Source organism: Pygoscelis adeliae, unplaced genomic scaffold (genome assembly GCF_000699105.1).
Source record: "Pygoscelis adeliae isolate BGI_AS28 unplaced genomic scaffold, ASM69910v1 Scaffold242, whole genome shotgun sequence".
NCBI classification, from domain to species: Eukaryota; Metazoa; Chordata; class Aves; order Sphenisciformes; family Spheniscidae; genus Pygoscelis; species Pygoscelis adeliae.
In genome coordinates this window covers 210,300-227,076 of record NW_008824369.1, presented here as the reverse complement: position 1 = coordinate 227,076, position 16,777 = coordinate 210,300, and the positions used below count along the sequence as shown (strand labels likewise).

Here is a 16,777-nt window from a genome sequence, read left to right as displayed (position 1 = left end):
AGGGAAAGGGGATACTTCACATCATGATGGCAGATGAAGTTGTTGCTTTTAAGAAATTAACCACTTTGCATCCAGGCATCTCAGAGCCCCTTGATTCTACTACTCATGCTGAGCTGCAACTCTTTATCTCTAGCATCTCCTTTGTAATCTCTGGGACACTGAAAATCAAAAAGCAAAGAAAAATACTAAGTCTTTTGACATGCCTTGATTTGCCATCTAAAAGACTAAGTAGAACACTTAAGCATTTAGTTTGCTTAATTAGAATTTATATCTTAAGCCCACCAGTGCTCTCGTTAAATTTTAGCCTGTCAAAATGGTAAAATCCAATGAAAGTTAATGGCAACATTCTTTCAACTGGGGATTATCAAAGTGGTTGTGGAATAAAATCTTATCAATAGACAGGAACAGGGAAAATACAGATTAATACCAACAACATGTTCCAAATAACAATGCAGTAATGGATTGGTGTTACATGGAATTTTAAATATACTTTTGTTAAGGTTGGCTTTACAGTAAAGATAAGATAAAGTGCTTTCCCCTTGATTGGATTCTAAAATAGTCTAACAGAGGTACAAGACACCTTTGTAATACAGAAAAATTATTCAGAAATTGTTATCTCTGTATTCAAAGCAGGAAGGGGGTCCCACAGCCCTTCACCCTGTGTTGTACACTGTTACAGGTGAACTATGTTTCTGTTATAAAGCTACCTCTTACTGAAAATATAACTTACCTCAAGCTTAACAATTGTGGATTCAGAAAGGCAGGTGCAGTGTAAACACAGCACACAACCAGATGCCCGAGCCACTCAAACAAGGAGCACCTGAAAAGCAGATAGCATTATGTCTTAGTGTCACAATACAGTTCAGGTCTAGTACAGTCTTATCTACAACACCTCAAAGAGGTGCAGCAAATGCCAAGATCTGAATCCTAATTACATTCAGCGGCTCAAAAGACGACACCGATCAGAATGGTCACTTCCAGTTTAACATACACAGCTCTGAAGAGAAGCATTTCATAGGGGTCGTACTCACTAGAGATAGGAATAATGAACAAGAAGCTCAAGAACTCAGGCGATCTTTACCCAGAAAACTCCTCCCTTTGGCATATCTACAGAGGGAACAGGTCACCCGCACGAGGGAGCTGGGCTGACAGCACCATTCAGGTGCTTCTGGGAAGGTCTGCTCTAATTCCAGCAAGGGCATCATAGCAATTTAGTCCCCCTTACTCCTATTTTAGCACCTCAACATCCCTCTCTCTTCTTCAACAGCTTGTGTCTTGCTGGTGTCACTGGAAGCAACAATATTTGCTGTCTGATAGGGATAAGTTCTCAATGTTGGCTTGACTATGTACCAACTCTCACTCGTAAAACGTACATTAACAAACTCGCGAGCATAAATTGCCCAGTATAAACTGCAATTTGGAGAAGTAAAATGTTGAACCACTGAAGCATAAGTACTACTAGGCTTTAATTCCAAATAGGATGGGAACAGCAGGAAAAACTGTTCAAGGGGTCCTACAGTCTGGATAAAGACACTAATCCACCCCAGTGCTACCTCCTTTCCCACTTGCAGCTCTGCAAACAAGGTTCTGCTGCAGACAAAGGCTGTGATCTAAAAGTCCAGAGATGGAGGGCCCTGCCTTAAATTTAGGCAAAGAATACGGGAAAGAAGGAGAGGGAAAAGCTCACTGTTTCAGACTACATTTTACGCAAGCTAGTGCTTAGCATAGTGTAATGCTACTAGCGGCATATAGCTGCTAACGCCATCTGACAATGTTATCTCTTGCTGTGGGTAAATCCGACAACATCCTTGCTGTTTGTCAGGATGGTCATGGTCAGGCATGTGATTTGAGGCACGAGTTAAAAAGTCGATTAGAAAATTCACTGTAACCCAGCTTCGAAATACAGGTCTGATCCTGGTGGGTGTTGCAAGACTGCACACCCCACTGGTGTGTGTGTCCTTCCCCTCTAAGCAGGAGGAGGGAGGAGTGACTCTACTCACCACTTGGAGCTGGGGTTTGCACCGCCTGGGTAGCGCTTGCACCGGTTTGTGTCTCTGGGGTGCTTGTCCTCGCTCCGTCCAGCGCCAGCTGAAGGCTCTGGAGCTGCGAAGCATTCAGATGCTCACGCTGCAATCTGGTAACCATGGCGGCATTTTCAGGGCCCAGGTTTGCTATTTGTTCTGGGGACAATGTCTGGGAGGAATAAAAGCCAGAAAAATTGGTTTAGGCTGTCAATTATATACGGCAGGTAAGGAATCAGAAGTCAGCACTGTCTTGCATTTGGAATGAGGGGAAGTAGCCTTCAACATTGTGTTGCTATAAAAGAGCTCAATAGAGCTTAAAAAAAAATCCTCTGCATTCATTTACTTCACTGACCACTCATCTATCTTTCACCCTTCTCTTTGCTGCTAGGATGTGACAGCTTGAGAAGCTTTCTATGCTAACACTGTATTAGACACTTCTTCAGTATATTGCTGGAGTTTAATTTTCCAGCCGCTTCTTTTCTGATTTGTTCAAAGACTGATGACATTGTGCATCCTCTTGTGTTTTCATTTATTTCTTCTTACATCTGCTCCCAAGAAACCTCACTTGAACCTACATTTGACCTTTGATTAGAGTTGGCAGTAGAGCAATGAGATGAAAAAAACCCATGCTTTAAACTCATTATTCATTTTTCTCTTTTAGCTTGAAAATCTTCCAAGTTTGGTCATATTAAAACTTGTGTTTAAAAATGAAACATGGTAATCATAATCTTACAGTAATTATATTATATCACATAGCAATTAACTAGTTTGTAAAGCCTGCATGTATTGGGCATGCTAGATTGCTTTGATTCTAGTTAACATTCTGCAGTCACAAGAATTTTAGCCCTCCTACACAACAAGCCTTCTTTGCTGCAACAATCCTGCATCCAGGTTCTACTTTAGAAAGACTAATTCCCCTTCCAAGCAAGTCAGACAATGGAGCAAACCCTTTCTAATTTTTCATTGTCTACCAAATGGTGTGCTCTTGTAAACCGAGTAAACTCATGTAAATACCTATGGGTTCAGGAATTTTGAATTGAGCCACCTCCTAACTCAATTAAAGTTTGTAATACAATGTAATTTTTCATAAATCAAAATCTGAATAATGTATACAGCCATAAAAGGAAGATATAAAAAACCTGTGTAAAAACAAAATCTGCTTTGAATCTTTCAAATACAGAAAACTCTTCCAAGAAGGTGCCTGTTATTTGTTAAGCACATTTTGTAGTATCATTACTATTATTGCTAACAAAAATGTATGCTATTTGAAAGAAATTCTACAAGATGCCATAGATCTTCCGTTTTGCCTGTTTTTCAAAGAAATAGTTTCCCTAAGGATGTTTCAGGCTTATCTAAACTCTCAATGGTACTGTGCAGAACAGTTAGTGTTCAAGGAGTTTTTCTCTTTTATGGAAGCTGACACAGTTAACTATCTGTTTAGCTCATCTGTCCATAAGTACATTGCTTGCCTGAGCATCTGAAAGAGACCAGCCTAGGCAGAATATTACTCTTGTCACTAAGTCAAATAAAGTCTGGGGCAATGATCTCAAGATCCATGTTCTAATTTCTGGTCCACATTCAGAGCTGCTGTAATTAGATATAATTCCTTTCTGATCCATATTTGCCTGTACAATCTGTTTTTCAGAGCTAACTCAGGAGAATGCTGCCAGATTTTAGGATAATAAATAAGCCCTTACATAGTCAGCAGAGAAATTTTAGCTGTGATAGCATCCTTGCAAATGCTAATAAACAGAGAAGAAAACTCAGATCTGAATACAGTGATGGAAGAAAGAGCGTCCATTCCCTGCTTTCTGACATTAGATCTTTGCTTTGTTCTTGGGACACATTCTGAAGAATAAATAAAGCTTGTCTAGTATATTTTATAGGCATCACAAATACAGATGATATAGCTGAAAGTTTATGTTTCAGACCCGTGACTGCCTCTCACTTAACACACCATAGAAAAATTCTTTCTGAAATGCAAAACCAAACTATAAATCAGTGCTGCAGTTTATTTATACTAGAGTAAAAACGATAGAAATTTGGTTACTTCTTCAGTAATTGACCTCTTACTTGGAAAATTTCAGGAGGTATACGTCTTATTGCTATTGGCTGGAAATATGGCATCAAGTTTTTATCAAAAGCTTTTAATTCATCCTCATTCAAACCACCTAAAAAAAAACAACAATAGGAACAGAACTCAGTTAATATTCTTTTTATTAGATTTGTTTTTAGGCTAATACAAATTTTAAGCATTTTTACAAAATAGCCAATAAATTATTTACTTAGTGCGTTATGGAGAGAGATACCGGTTCTTTTTTTGGTTTGTTTCTTTCATTATATTCCAACATTACAAATCATCTGACCTTAACCACTGGTATGGAATGTACTCTACCTGAGTTACTTTAGCTTGGAAAAGAGAGAAAAGAGACAATGATAGAAATCAATAAAATCAAAAGCAGCATTATTAGGGAATGCTTGTTCGCAGCCTCTTCTGATGCAAGATTAGGGAGCATAAGCATGCAATGGGAGTTACTTAGTTACTTCTTCACCCATTAGGTACTTACAGTGTGGAATCATTGCTGCAGGCATTGGGGATGCTAACATTTATGAGAGTTCAACGTGCAGTCAAATGATCACAGGGAAAAAAATCCATGAACAAGTTTGTGTGTGACCTCTGGCTCAGGAAGTCTCCGAGGCTGTGAGAGCACTCTGGAGAAGTACCACTCCAGGCTAACCCTGCTCTTCCACTCTTCCCTGGGCAGCCCATTCTTTCCACTGTTGGAGGCAGGATGCTCAGTCAGCTAGAGCACTGCTCTGACCCAATACAGCCGCTCTTGTAGCAGCACGGTTCACAAATAGCGACTGGGTCTGAAATCCTGGTTGGTTTTGCCCTCCTTGACTTACTCTTTCCAACTCACAGGACCCAAATGACTTCAGGTGGTGCTCCCCAAAGTCAGTTTGAGCAGATTCAGAGAACCTTGTGGAGAATACCATGACTTTTCCTTAGTGCTAATGAAATTGCTGGATGTCTGTTCCTGCAGGTGACTCATCTCTGGAAGAAATGTCTTTTGCCAGTCTAGAAAAATGCACTGCTACGTGAATCCATCTCTTAATGCTTAATAACAATGCTTCAGAACCATCACCATCTGAAGTCTGAATTTTGTTACCTGCTATAGTACCAATCTCCTGTAAAATAGAGCCGTTCCAGCTGGTAGCAGTACTAAATACAGATTCTGTCATCTTCTTAAATTGTCTCAGAACAGGGGTGCTACAGAACAACAGGCCAATTCTTGCAACAGCAGCACTGCAAAAGGCAACAAGGTTAACATTACATGCTGCAATTACATGCAATACTAAAGATGCCTGGAATATACTTAGTCTGTTGTAAGAAGACTGTAAACCCATTTTCAAGTTAAAATCTATGCACACAAATTGCATACAAATGTTTAATGCTTTGAGCAAAAAACTGAGTTTCTCAATGCAATACTTAAATGGTGGGATATAAATGGCAGAGGAAATCTAAAATAGAATATATTTTAAACAACTAGTGTACGCCTTCCATAACAGTTATTGCCTTTCTAAAAGCATTTAAAATGTAAAAAAAGTGTCCTTTTGGCTCTGGAAATCTTGAAGGAAAACAAATTACACAATAAATTTTATCAATAGGGATACTAGGAAATATTTCATTAAGTATCAAATGCAGTACCTGAATTCAGCAGTCCTTATGGACATGATCTCTGTGGAGTTCAGAGCACAGAGAATAGCTCCTAATCCAACTAAATCAAAGCTTTTCAGTGTACTGATCGTCTGGCCAGAGTCTTCTAGAAAACCTTGCAAAATAGATCTTGCCTACAAAAGCAGTAAGATATCATGCATGAACAGAGTAAACATAACTGAAGGTTTTGTTACTAGAAGCTCAAAATCTTACCAGAAGCTATGGACCATATATAATCCTGAGCCTCCCCAGTGTAATTCATTGGAGTTTTGCCATGGCCTTCAGGAGGAGCACTGTCACCACCCACATGTGACACTTAAACAAGGACACTGTTACACAACCACTTCCCAAGTGCAAGTGAGTTGAAAGCACTCTGTACCTCTTCTGCTGGGTCACAAGGAAACACTTCACCAGAAGAAACGGGCGTTGCAGCGCCTAGGAGAACTGCCCAATTCAATTACTCAAGGGATCAATATGAAATTTTTAGTTTTCTAATACTCAGGTTGTCTTGTCTTATTTAAGTGTCATATATAGGTGACGACCTGTGTTTAGGATTAATTTTGAGACATGAATGGGATATTGGTACCAAAATGCCTTTGCAAGCCTAAGTCATTTAGGATGGTGCTCATTCTAAACTAACCACTTAAAAATTGCGTGTCTAGCTTAAGCCTTTCACCAAGGCATCCTCCAAAGTCAGTGAAAGAAACAAGCATCTTCCAAGATTTCCTAATCCATCCACAATGCTGAGTCTCAAATAACTAGCTTAAATTAGCTGTCTAACTTTTAGACAACTGAAGTTAGGCAGGATGAATCTCTTTTAACTAGCTATTCTTACTGACAGCAAGAAACCTCAAAAGCCTAGTATTGTATAAAATCCTCCCAAGTGCTTCCTTCTGATAGTGCTCTTCAGAACAAGGATCTATTAACCAGATTTGTGATATTCTGCCAAAGCTGGCTGCAACCATGCCAGCATCTGTGCAATCAAGGAGCCCTGATGGTATGGGTCACACAGTCAGAAGTATGCTGCCAATTGCATATACAAATAAAAGCTTTTAACTCTCATTATGAAAGTCCCACTGGCATAACTAGAAATTATTCAAGGAAAGGAAGATGAGAGGAGCATATCTGCTAATAACTTAGGCTTCTAAGGCAACGGCTGCTGGGGTTGGGGGGGGCACACTACCTCTTCAGTGATTACTCTTAGTTAGGAAGGGCTAATATCTCCTAGCAGCAGTGCCTATTATGGGGCCAGTGTGAGAGGAGGGGCTGACCTCTTTCTACTGCTTAGTGGGCAAGTGCTAAAGAATACACTCGTCACCATCACAACTAATATTGATTGATGTCCTCTTGGCCATCTCACCAGGGAAGCCAGCAGCCAGGCAGACATCAGTGCTGACCTACCTGCCCACTTTCACTGGGGTCACAGATGCAGAAAAGCAGCAGGGAGTAGCGTGGATTGCTGTATCTGTTTCCTAGGCAATTCCAGGACTTCAGTCCCAAAGGGCATGAATCCAGAGCCTTTCACCAGGAGTACATTCAATAACATACTTACCTGGGTAAGAGTCCATTCTGTTTGCTGACTAAGTACAGAAATGGTGTCGATGGAATGCAAATCCAGCTCTTCAATTTCACGTTCGGTAAGTGCCAGAGCAATGCGGCCCAGGGAAACAATATGATAACTCTTCCAGTCTGGCAGCGATCCCCAAACCTTTAAAAGAGATTCAATAACATCTGTTAGATCATTATGAATCTTCCTCTGTATACACCATTCTCAAACCCCTTGGTTTTAAAAGTCCCAGTACCCAAAGTATGCCGCTTTGCACACAAAAGGCAGAGCTTAGGTATTGTGAAGGATTTTGAGGTTCTACACTGATAATGGTTAGTTTATCTAAAAATGCTGCAATTTGTACAGCTTGAGCTTGTTGATAAGTCAGTGCAGGGACTGCTGGAAGTGTTGCTGTAGGAGCAAGTACCACTAAAACCAATAAAAATGCAAGTCTGTGCTGAGATCCACACTGTTGCACCGCTACCACGAAAGCAGCACCTGGACTACCCAGGGTTCTTCACCAACTGCAGTCACTCCGGTGGAGTGACTTTAAATTGCTTTTGTGACCAGTCATTCTGGCTCAGTCATTGGCAAGAAAAGCAGAAATCAAAGTAGAGAATCGGGTAATACAGAAAAATAGCCAATTCCTAAAGTTCTGATTTCTAGTTTGTGTGCATACGATATTAAAAAAAAATCATTTAAATGTGTTTGTACAGATACAGTTAAATCTGCAAAGCTCTGTAAACACAAAGAAATAAGGAGGGGCTCTTCTAAACCAGTACCAGTGTATTTAAACTGACAAATTCCACTGCTTTTAGCTTTACCTGTGATATAGTTACAATGATTCAAAAGCTGCCACAGATCAGCCCTAAGAAAATTTTGATTTCAGGAAAAGGTCTGCCTGAATAAGGAATAATGAAAGTCTATCAAGAGCTGAATTTGCAGAGGCTAGAACTGTCAATTACAGTTACTTGGAAACGATAGAAGACAGTAGTCAGTTGTCAGTATCTCTCAGGATGTGGCCAACTGTCTTTACAGAAAAAAGACACTGGGTTTTGGCTGGAGGAAGTGACTTGAACAGGACAGGCATACATTAAAAAAAAAAAAAAAGCTCCCTTTAAAGGTCTCATGTACTTCAGCAACTTTGCTTTATGTCAGCCAATACACGACAGTTTTCTAGTACATTCTAGTACACTGTGCTGCTAACTCCACACAGAAAAATAAAACTAAAAGCCCAGTCCTGGGCTAAGTTGATCATTCATGCTGTCCTATTCATGGAAATATTTATTCCATTTTCAGGATAGCTACAATTTAACTTTTGTTCAAAAAATTAGAGAAGTCAAAACTAGTAAGGACTTGCTGAAGGAATATCTCTGCAGTTGCCTACTAAATAGTGTTTGCACCTTCAGATGAAGCTGTACAACCTGCATAAAATAAAGGGCCAGATCTCTGGAATAAGATACTCCTTACAGAGTTGCAGACTATCTGCTGTTCATACCAATGTGCATATCCAACACAGAACAGCCTCAGGACTGCCGAGGTGCTTTTCTCAACTATGACCCTCGGGTTAAGGATTTGTTTAAGAGATGCTTTGCTGGAGCTGTACCTCCTGACTGAGTTTCCACTGGATCTTTTATGTTGGTTTTATGATGTCATAAAGAAACAGAAAAAGGGTCTAAGCCTGGGAAATTTTAATCTTTTCCAAAGTAAATAGATAGTAAAAAGCATTAGCCCAATTTTAAAGCTCTTAATTGTCTAGCTTAAGAGATACAGGAAACATATGCAGCTAAAAATGTCATGTGTCTATTTCCTGATTTAGGTCATAAACTACAGAATTTGAAGTACTTCATAAATAGTATTATCTGACAGTGCTGGATGAAATCTCAGACATAACGATATAAATTACACAACATGTGAAACTGAAACACTCCTTTGTCCTCATTCACCTAGAGACTACAGATCCATACATCTGTTACTATCGCAGAGCTTGGAGACCTTCCACTTACAAGTGAGCTAAGCTTCTTCCTTTCATTAAGACACAATCTGATAACTAGACCTTTTGAATTAGTTTGGGACCATGAGTAGTATGCAGCTTCTTTTAGGGGAAATCAATCAATTTAGGAGAAATTAAAGCCGGCTTAATCAAACCTTTAGTCAAAGATGCCCTTTAGTTAACAACATAACAGCATCTTATGCACATAATTTCAAAGAGCTTTGCCTGTACTGTCTGATTTCCCATGCTTCACGTTCAGTGCAACACCACGTTGCATTTTGCAAATTAATATATAGGAAGTCTGTCTTTGTCTAGCAGCAACCTGTCTTACAAACACTCACACAGACAGAATATACTTTAATTCAGTGCACTACAGATCTGTGTATCTTTGAATTGAATATAGCTGGGATATGAGTGTATTAACCTTGTTGGCAATTTCTCCACAACAGATATCACTCTGTAAGTATACCATTATGTTGCACTGCTGTAAAATATTTTAGTTCCCGCTATCTCAGATGAGCACTGTTTTTATTTTCTTCTAGGATTATATTTTTTTTCCCTTTTCCTACCCACATGTCTCCGTGCTGACAGAGGGAAGCTGTCTTGGGAAGAATGCATTTGATACAGTGGGCTGTTGTCCTACTGCAACAAGGCAGCAGAGACAGAATTGCAGAAAGTCCCCATCTGCTTTCAGAAATCTGGTTAGTGCCACTTCTCTTCGAGCACCTGCAGTTCGGGAGTTTTAAAAGCTGAGCTTCACTGCTAAAAACTGCACTGTTGGCCTTATCTACCCAAAAGTCATGGTCAGCTCCACTACTTTGGCTGCAGCTGCTGGTTTAAGGAGATGCTGCCCAGGCCCACCTTGTCCCCTGCTCCTGCTCCCCTCCAGAGGTCACAGCCCTCTAATCTCCAAGCATCTGCACTCGTTATTACTTGCAGCCAACTGCACTTGTAGCTGCTTCCTAACCTCATTCTGTCAGAATGATCTGATGGAGCCTAAAAAGGACTTTTAAAACGTTGGATCATTTTGACAGAAAGGGATTACAGAGTAGCTAGCCATGCAGAGATGGAAGCAGAGAGCAGAAAACCTCCAGCAGATGCTGGTGCCGGGAAGCTGAAGATAGGCTGGGGATGGTAACCCCTTCACCTCTGAGTTTTCTGCAACTGAAACAACTTGTCTTACTGCACCCTAAGGCTTTTTCTTGCTGAAACAGAAGTATGTTTGGGACACTACCTGTTCCCTGGCAGTGCAGGCAACCACAAAGCAGCAAGAGGAGGTCACCCCCAGGGAGGAGTGCAGCACCAACAACAGGGATGGAGCAAGGTCTGACTTCTCTCCTAGCCCACAGCTGGCCAAGGCAGTGCTGCTCAGAGCCCAGACACCCTGCTGATGCTCTGCCCCAGACACAGCGTGCTGAACTGCACCCAGCACAGCACTCTGCCCTGAGTACTCTAGCACAGATCCTGCGCTGCAGTGCCAGACGGGCAGAAGTTTTAGTCCCGGCCTCCCGCACTGCTGCTGCAGCATGGGCATCACATACGGGCTGAGCCCAGGGCAGAGACCTCTCTGAGGAGCTCCATTGCTGCACTCTGAAAGAAAGAGGTGCCAGTGGTGCTGCAGGAGCAGTGATGAGAGCTGAGGTTAACAGCCCTGTTCCTCTCCATGAATCTACAGCCTAGCAAAGACAGAGGCCTTCTCTCTTCTGTGTTTCCGTAACTAGCACTCACCAGTAACGTCCTAGTAAAGACAGACTAAATGCATGTGGGTTTTTTTCCTCCCTAAAATTTCCCACTGATGGGTTTTTCCCTGCCTGTGACAAGAAGGTGGGAGAACAAGCTTTGTTCAGCTAATAACAGTCTCTTTCAGCCAGTCTGGTTTTACACCACTGTAAACTATATTTAACATTGATGTAGACAGTTTAACACTCTGAGCTTAATTCTCGGCAGGCCAATCAACAGCCTGTAGTACTGTTTGCTGATTTTTCATTTATGAAAGAAAAGTGAGAAGGAAGCAACTGAAAAGCAATTCAAAAGTAAAAGCAATTAAGTTTTTCAGCTGCCAATACGTCAGAACTACTTGCCTGTTGACTCTAAAGCAAGGGCAATAGTCTTCTATCACCATCTCACATTATTTTTCCAATAAACAATAGATATTCTTGCAGCAGTAGTGATATTGCCATAGCACAGTTATTTTAGAACTGCACAGGTCAATAAAAGCAAATCAAATTATGGATTTAATTTTCCTTCACAGACAGGATAGTTACCTGCTTGGCTTTTTCCTTCAAGGCAATAAGCTGGGAGCTGTTAAAACCTGAGACAGTCCCAAGAAGTTCCACATTTTTGTCAAAAGTCCCTGCGTCCATGCATTTCAGTTCCTGAACTGACCAAAAGACATTTGCTTCTGCTAATTTAATAATTTCATCTGAAGAAGGAGCTCTGGTTCCCAGGCAATCTGGAAAAAAAGTCAAATAGCTAGAGTTTTCTTCAAGGAGACTGAAAAAAAGAAATCAAAGCAATACAGAGATTTAAGAGGGTGACAGGCTGTGAATTAACTGCAGCTTATGTGATATTGATAAATCAATTATCTTGCAATGAAATAATTTCTTTAAATATTTACATTGTTAGCATCCTGGATATAAAACTAGAATTTGCCTAACTTGCAAGAAATGTTATATTCTTTGTCCTCCAATGGCAGTGCATGCTGGAAAAGAAAATAGGAGCAGACATATATTTCAGAACAGTTACAGTATAGGATGCCACAATAAAACTAAAATCTGGATGTGTGCAATAAAAGTAACCAATATCTTGTAAGTTTCTTTCAAGACTAATTCCCTGAAGGCATCAAAACCCAGGCAAGGGCTTATTCTGAGGTAAAACCACCACTCGCCTGGAGCCTTGCTTGAGTAAGAATGAAATGCAAATCTTTGGGATGACCTCGGTGGAAGTCTCCATATAGCTATGTCATTGTTCACAAAAAAATGTTGCAGCTGAATAAACTTCTCCACGTTCAAACAGCACAGAGCTCAACAGGAAAGTAACAGACATGAGAGGTCCTTTTACTCTGAAATACCCTGACAAAGATGTATGTCTTTTATAAGACTTGCCTGACATTTAAACAAGGTGAAGACAGAACCTGGATGTGTCAGACAAGCATGGTGCTTGTTCTTTACATCAAGCATGTTGTTAAAATGTCAGGATCTAGAGAGGGCTGTTCACTTAGAACAGAACTGTTTGGACAGACAAACTCCATTTAAAAATGTGATTTACGGTGAGGCTCTGGCCCTATGCATGATCAAACGACACAGTTTCCATTGTGTGTTTTAACAAATCCTCGTCTTTGTTGGCATAATCTACCTCTAATATTGATGGAAAGCAAAAATTAGAATCCTAAGGTGGTTGCTTACTGTTCTCTCTCCTGTCACTAATTTAGGAAAACCTTATTAAATAATTATCTAAGCAAAGTAATCCCTACATGTCTTCAGATACGGTCATTACCAGTAAAAAGCAAGAATTTCACAGATGCTGTGTCTGAGCTAAGCTCCCCCAGATAAATATATTAAAGCGAGGATGTACAAAGTAGATTTGTACTTTGAAAGGAGGCAGAGGAGGGATTTATTTGAATCAAAGGAAGCTGCAGTAGTGGGTAGAACACTGAAAAGATTGAATCTGTTGAGCAAACGAAAATGTTGTTCAGCTTCCACTGTACCAGCTGATGTTCTGCTCTCCCTTTACACCGCCCTCTTGTGAAGCTGCATTGTTTCACTTTCCCCTGCTGCAAAAGGTCAGCTTTTATCATGTAAATACTACCCATCCAGACACAATGCAGTTCCCTTCCGCAGGTCATGAAAACCTAATATTTTGTGTTCTTGGAAAAACCCATTGATTTTATTATTTGTAACACACCAGATACATTGGCACGATTACAGAGGGAAATCCTAATTAGACTCCTGGCTTTGCTTCCTGTATCTGATGCTACTTCACTCTTCCTTTTGCTATATAATCACATTTAGTTTGTTGAAGAACATATTATATATATAATATATTATAACATCTCAGTGTTTGAGGTAAGCAACTTGAATTCTTTTTCCAGCACTGCCACTGCTTGCTGGTAGCATCTCGGACACACGATTCCTGAATTTTGCCTCGTATGTTCCATCTTGCCTTAAGCACCACCTTTGTTTTTATCTTGATGTAGACATAGATGCAAGAACTCTGTCCCTGGTAATTGTTACTGTTGTTAATATTAGCTCAGAACTGGACTGTGGGAAATGTAAAATAGCAGGTTGGTAGCATGAAGAGCATCAGTGTTATTCTAGAGCCATTTTCATAATACCCAATTTTCTAGTGATTTACAAGTCAGCCATAAAACTTCATTCCTTATTGAAACCACCATGTGAGTTGTGTGCAGTTGATAAGATTATGTTTGGTAACAGAACTTCAATAGCACACTTGGACTGCAGAAGTATTTCTTAGACTAGCACAAACAATCCTTCAATTTTTCACCTCCCAGACTCCCCCCCCAGCTGAGCTCATGCACCCTGAGTGAAGAATGAAAAGCCTCCATAGCCTTAGCGCCAAGTTATCCTTTGACAAAGATCATTAGCTTCACTGGCAGGTTTATAATGGTCTTGCAATGAAGATGAGACAGCTCTGCAACTGCACTGGACATGAGTTAGTCTGATCAGAGAAGTCTTCGGGATTCATGTTGTGATCCAGAGGCCTAAAAAAGCACACGTAAGGACACAAGCATACTGAAATACCTGATGCTGAACCTTTAGTCCTGTGGCCTGTGTCTAAAGAAATATGATTTATGATCTGATGGTTTAATTGTTCAAGGAAGAGTGAATTTCATGCATACAGAAGGACTAATACTCTGCTATTCCACTAGTTCGATTCTGCTTTTTTAGAGCACGATAATTGTGTAATGACTCCTCTGATCAACAGAGGTCATGTTTTTTTTCAGACTACGCAAAAATACAACTCTGTAGAACACCCTCTGTCTCTCTCTGTGTATGAATACAGCATTATCAGGAGCAAATTCATTCCCAGGGACACACAGTCATCATTCAGAGTTGCTGTTATACAAGCAGACGGATTTCCATGGTGCCTCAGGGCTTGCTGAGAGCTTGGACCTGTATCCTGTTAGGCAGAGAACCAATGGGGAGGTTTTCAAAGACATAAAGGCAGACGGTACCAAACTCCTTGAAATTGTTGGGATCTAAATTCCCATTAGCGCTTTCAAAAGCCTCCCCCACAGCAGGGTTGCTTTCCATGGCACAGGATGGCATAGCTTAAAAATTCTGCCTGGATGAATTTCAAGTAAGATAAAGGATAGTTATTATAATAATAGAATATAGTCGAAGTATGTACCTTATACAAAGAAAATGATCCATTTGTCACCAGATATTCTAATAGATTAGTTTGGTTGCTAATTAAAATACCTTTTAGATTATAACAAACTTGTCCGTTTGGACAGACAAAACACAGTGCCACCAATGTCAGATTTAAGAACAGCCGAGTCAACATATGCTCCTGTTTGGCAAAGGATTAACTATGTGCAATCTTTTGGCACAACAGTAACTTGTCACCTTCACAGCTTTTTAATTCAAGGATTTTCACTTAGATTACAAGGGAAAGTAAAAATAAACAAAAAAGTAAAAATAAACAAAATCCTCTAATTCAAATTGTTCATCTTTTTTCTTTGTGCACTCAGGAACATTCCAGGAGATGCTTAATCATACAATCCTGTAATGAAATTAAGTGTTTCAGCAATTGGTCAATGCATGAGACAACTATGGGCAACAGAACGAAGACTCTCACTGTTTTTGCTAAAAGTCTGAACCTTTTCAAGTTACTCAATGCTTTACTTTTTATTTTCTGGCTTCTCAGAATGTATTTGATGACAAGGTGAAACAAAAAGTCGTTTGAACTGCACCATCACAGCCCAAAATGGCACCATTGTAAATCTGGCACTTCACACAGATACCAGGTGAAATACTGACCAGGTCTGCTGAGAGATGATTCCATGTTGGCAGTGGCATTGGAGACAGATTCAAATACAGTTGATAGAAGCTCCTCAGCTGAAGAAATTGGTCCAATTGTCTTTGCTATTTGTAAAATGATATCGGGGAACTTCAAAGGAAAAGAAAGAATAAGTAAGACTTCTTTCTCCCTTTTAAAACAAATCAATTTGCAGAGAAAGACTTGTGCAGACCTCAGCAAAGTAGGGGTTAGTAATAGCTCAGCCTCCTTCCTATTTGTGCGGATGTTTCAGAAGAGGAGAGTAAATTGGCTGCTACTGAAGGGTCAACAGAATATGTTTGAGGGGGGGAAAAAATTAGAAACAAAGCAAATTCTGAGTGATTCTCCCTCTTGTATGCCCTCTTAGCTTCTGGCAACACCTGAGCACTGCCTGACTGGAGTCTGTGTCCAGACCCTCCTGTAGCAATGAGTTCCACCATTTTAGTATGTGCAGTACGGAAAGTACTTCATTTTGTTTGTCTTAAATTTGCCAGATAAGTGTAAGAATTGAGGACAGGGACCCAATTAAATTATGAGAAATAACTTTAACCTGTTCACCTTTTTTAGGCTTTTTTGACCTCTCTCCTCCACCCTACTAGAATAGGACTCTTCAACTGAAAGGAAGGTGTCTATTTGGACAATTATAAGCATTATCTCCTGAGGAAAAGTTGCTGACTGTGCTCACATATTTCTGCTGAAGAATTAATTCCTCATTCCAGTATATTTTACTCCTACACATAAAAATTATAAGATTATAAGAACTAAAGAGGGCAAAGAAACTACAAAGTGCAATGCTGAGTCTATCAGTTATTGTTATGTGTGCTACACTGGCCCTAGGGCAAAGGGCCACATGAGTAAATGCTAATTTGATGTGTTCAGGCCCAGTCAGCATGGGTTTATGAAAGGCAGGTCCTGCTTCACTAACCTGGTCTCTTCCTATGACAAGGTGATCCTCTTAGTGGATGAGGGAAAGGCTGTGGATGTGGTCTACCTAGACTTTAGTAAAGCCTTTGACACCATTTCCCACAGTATTGTCCTGAAGAAACTGGCTGCTCATGGCTTGGACGGGCATACTCTTCGCTGGGTAAAAAAAGTGGCTGGATGGCTGGGCCCAAAGAGTTGTGGTGAATGGAGTGAAATCCAGTTGGCAGCTGGCCACAAGTGGTGTTTCCCAGGGCTCAGTTTTGGGGCTGGTCTTGTTCAATATCTTTATCAATGATCTGGATGAGGGGATCGAGGGCACCCTCAGTAAGTTTGCAGACGACACCAAGTTGGGCGGCAGTGTTGATCTGCTCGAGGGTAGGAAGGCTCTGCAGAGGGACCTGGACAGGCTGGATCGATGGGCCGAGGCCAACTGTGTGAGATTCAACAAGGCCAAGTGCCGGGTCCTGCACTTCGGCCACAACAACCCCATGCAGCGCTACAGGCTTGGGGAAGAGTGGCTGGAAAGCTGCCTGGCGGAAAAGGACCTGGGG

The 16,777-nt window shown here is 40.7% G+C and overlaps 1 protein-coding gene across 1 annotated transcript in view; it reads right to left on the bottom strand.

Annotated features, from left to right (window-relative positions):
• Nucleotides 1-99: 99 nt before the first annotated feature.
• The window catches only part of OTOA (otoancorin), a 38,007-nt gene continuing 21,329 nt past the window's right edge, over nt 100-16,777 (bottom strand). Inside the window, exons 21-29 of the mRNA XM_009319989.1 lie at nt 15,284-15,413; nt 11,546-11,733; nt 7,295-7,450; nt 5,734-5,876; nt 5,195-5,331; nt 4,098-4,195; nt 2,001-2,193; nt 731-820; nt 100-158 (exon numbers count right to left, since the gene is read on the bottom strand). Of these exons, the coding sequence (XP_009318264.1) occupies nt 753-820; nt 2,001-2,193; nt 4,098-4,195; nt 5,195-5,331; nt 5,734-5,876; nt 7,295-7,450; nt 11,546-11,733; nt 15,284-15,413 (1,113 nt within the window). The 3' untranslated portion in view covers nt 100-158; nt 731-752. The remainder of the gene's footprint in view (nt 159-730; nt 821-2,000; nt 2,194-4,097; nt 4,196-5,194; nt 5,332-5,733; nt 5,877-7,294; nt 7,451-11,545; nt 11,734-15,283; nt 15,414-16,777) is intronic.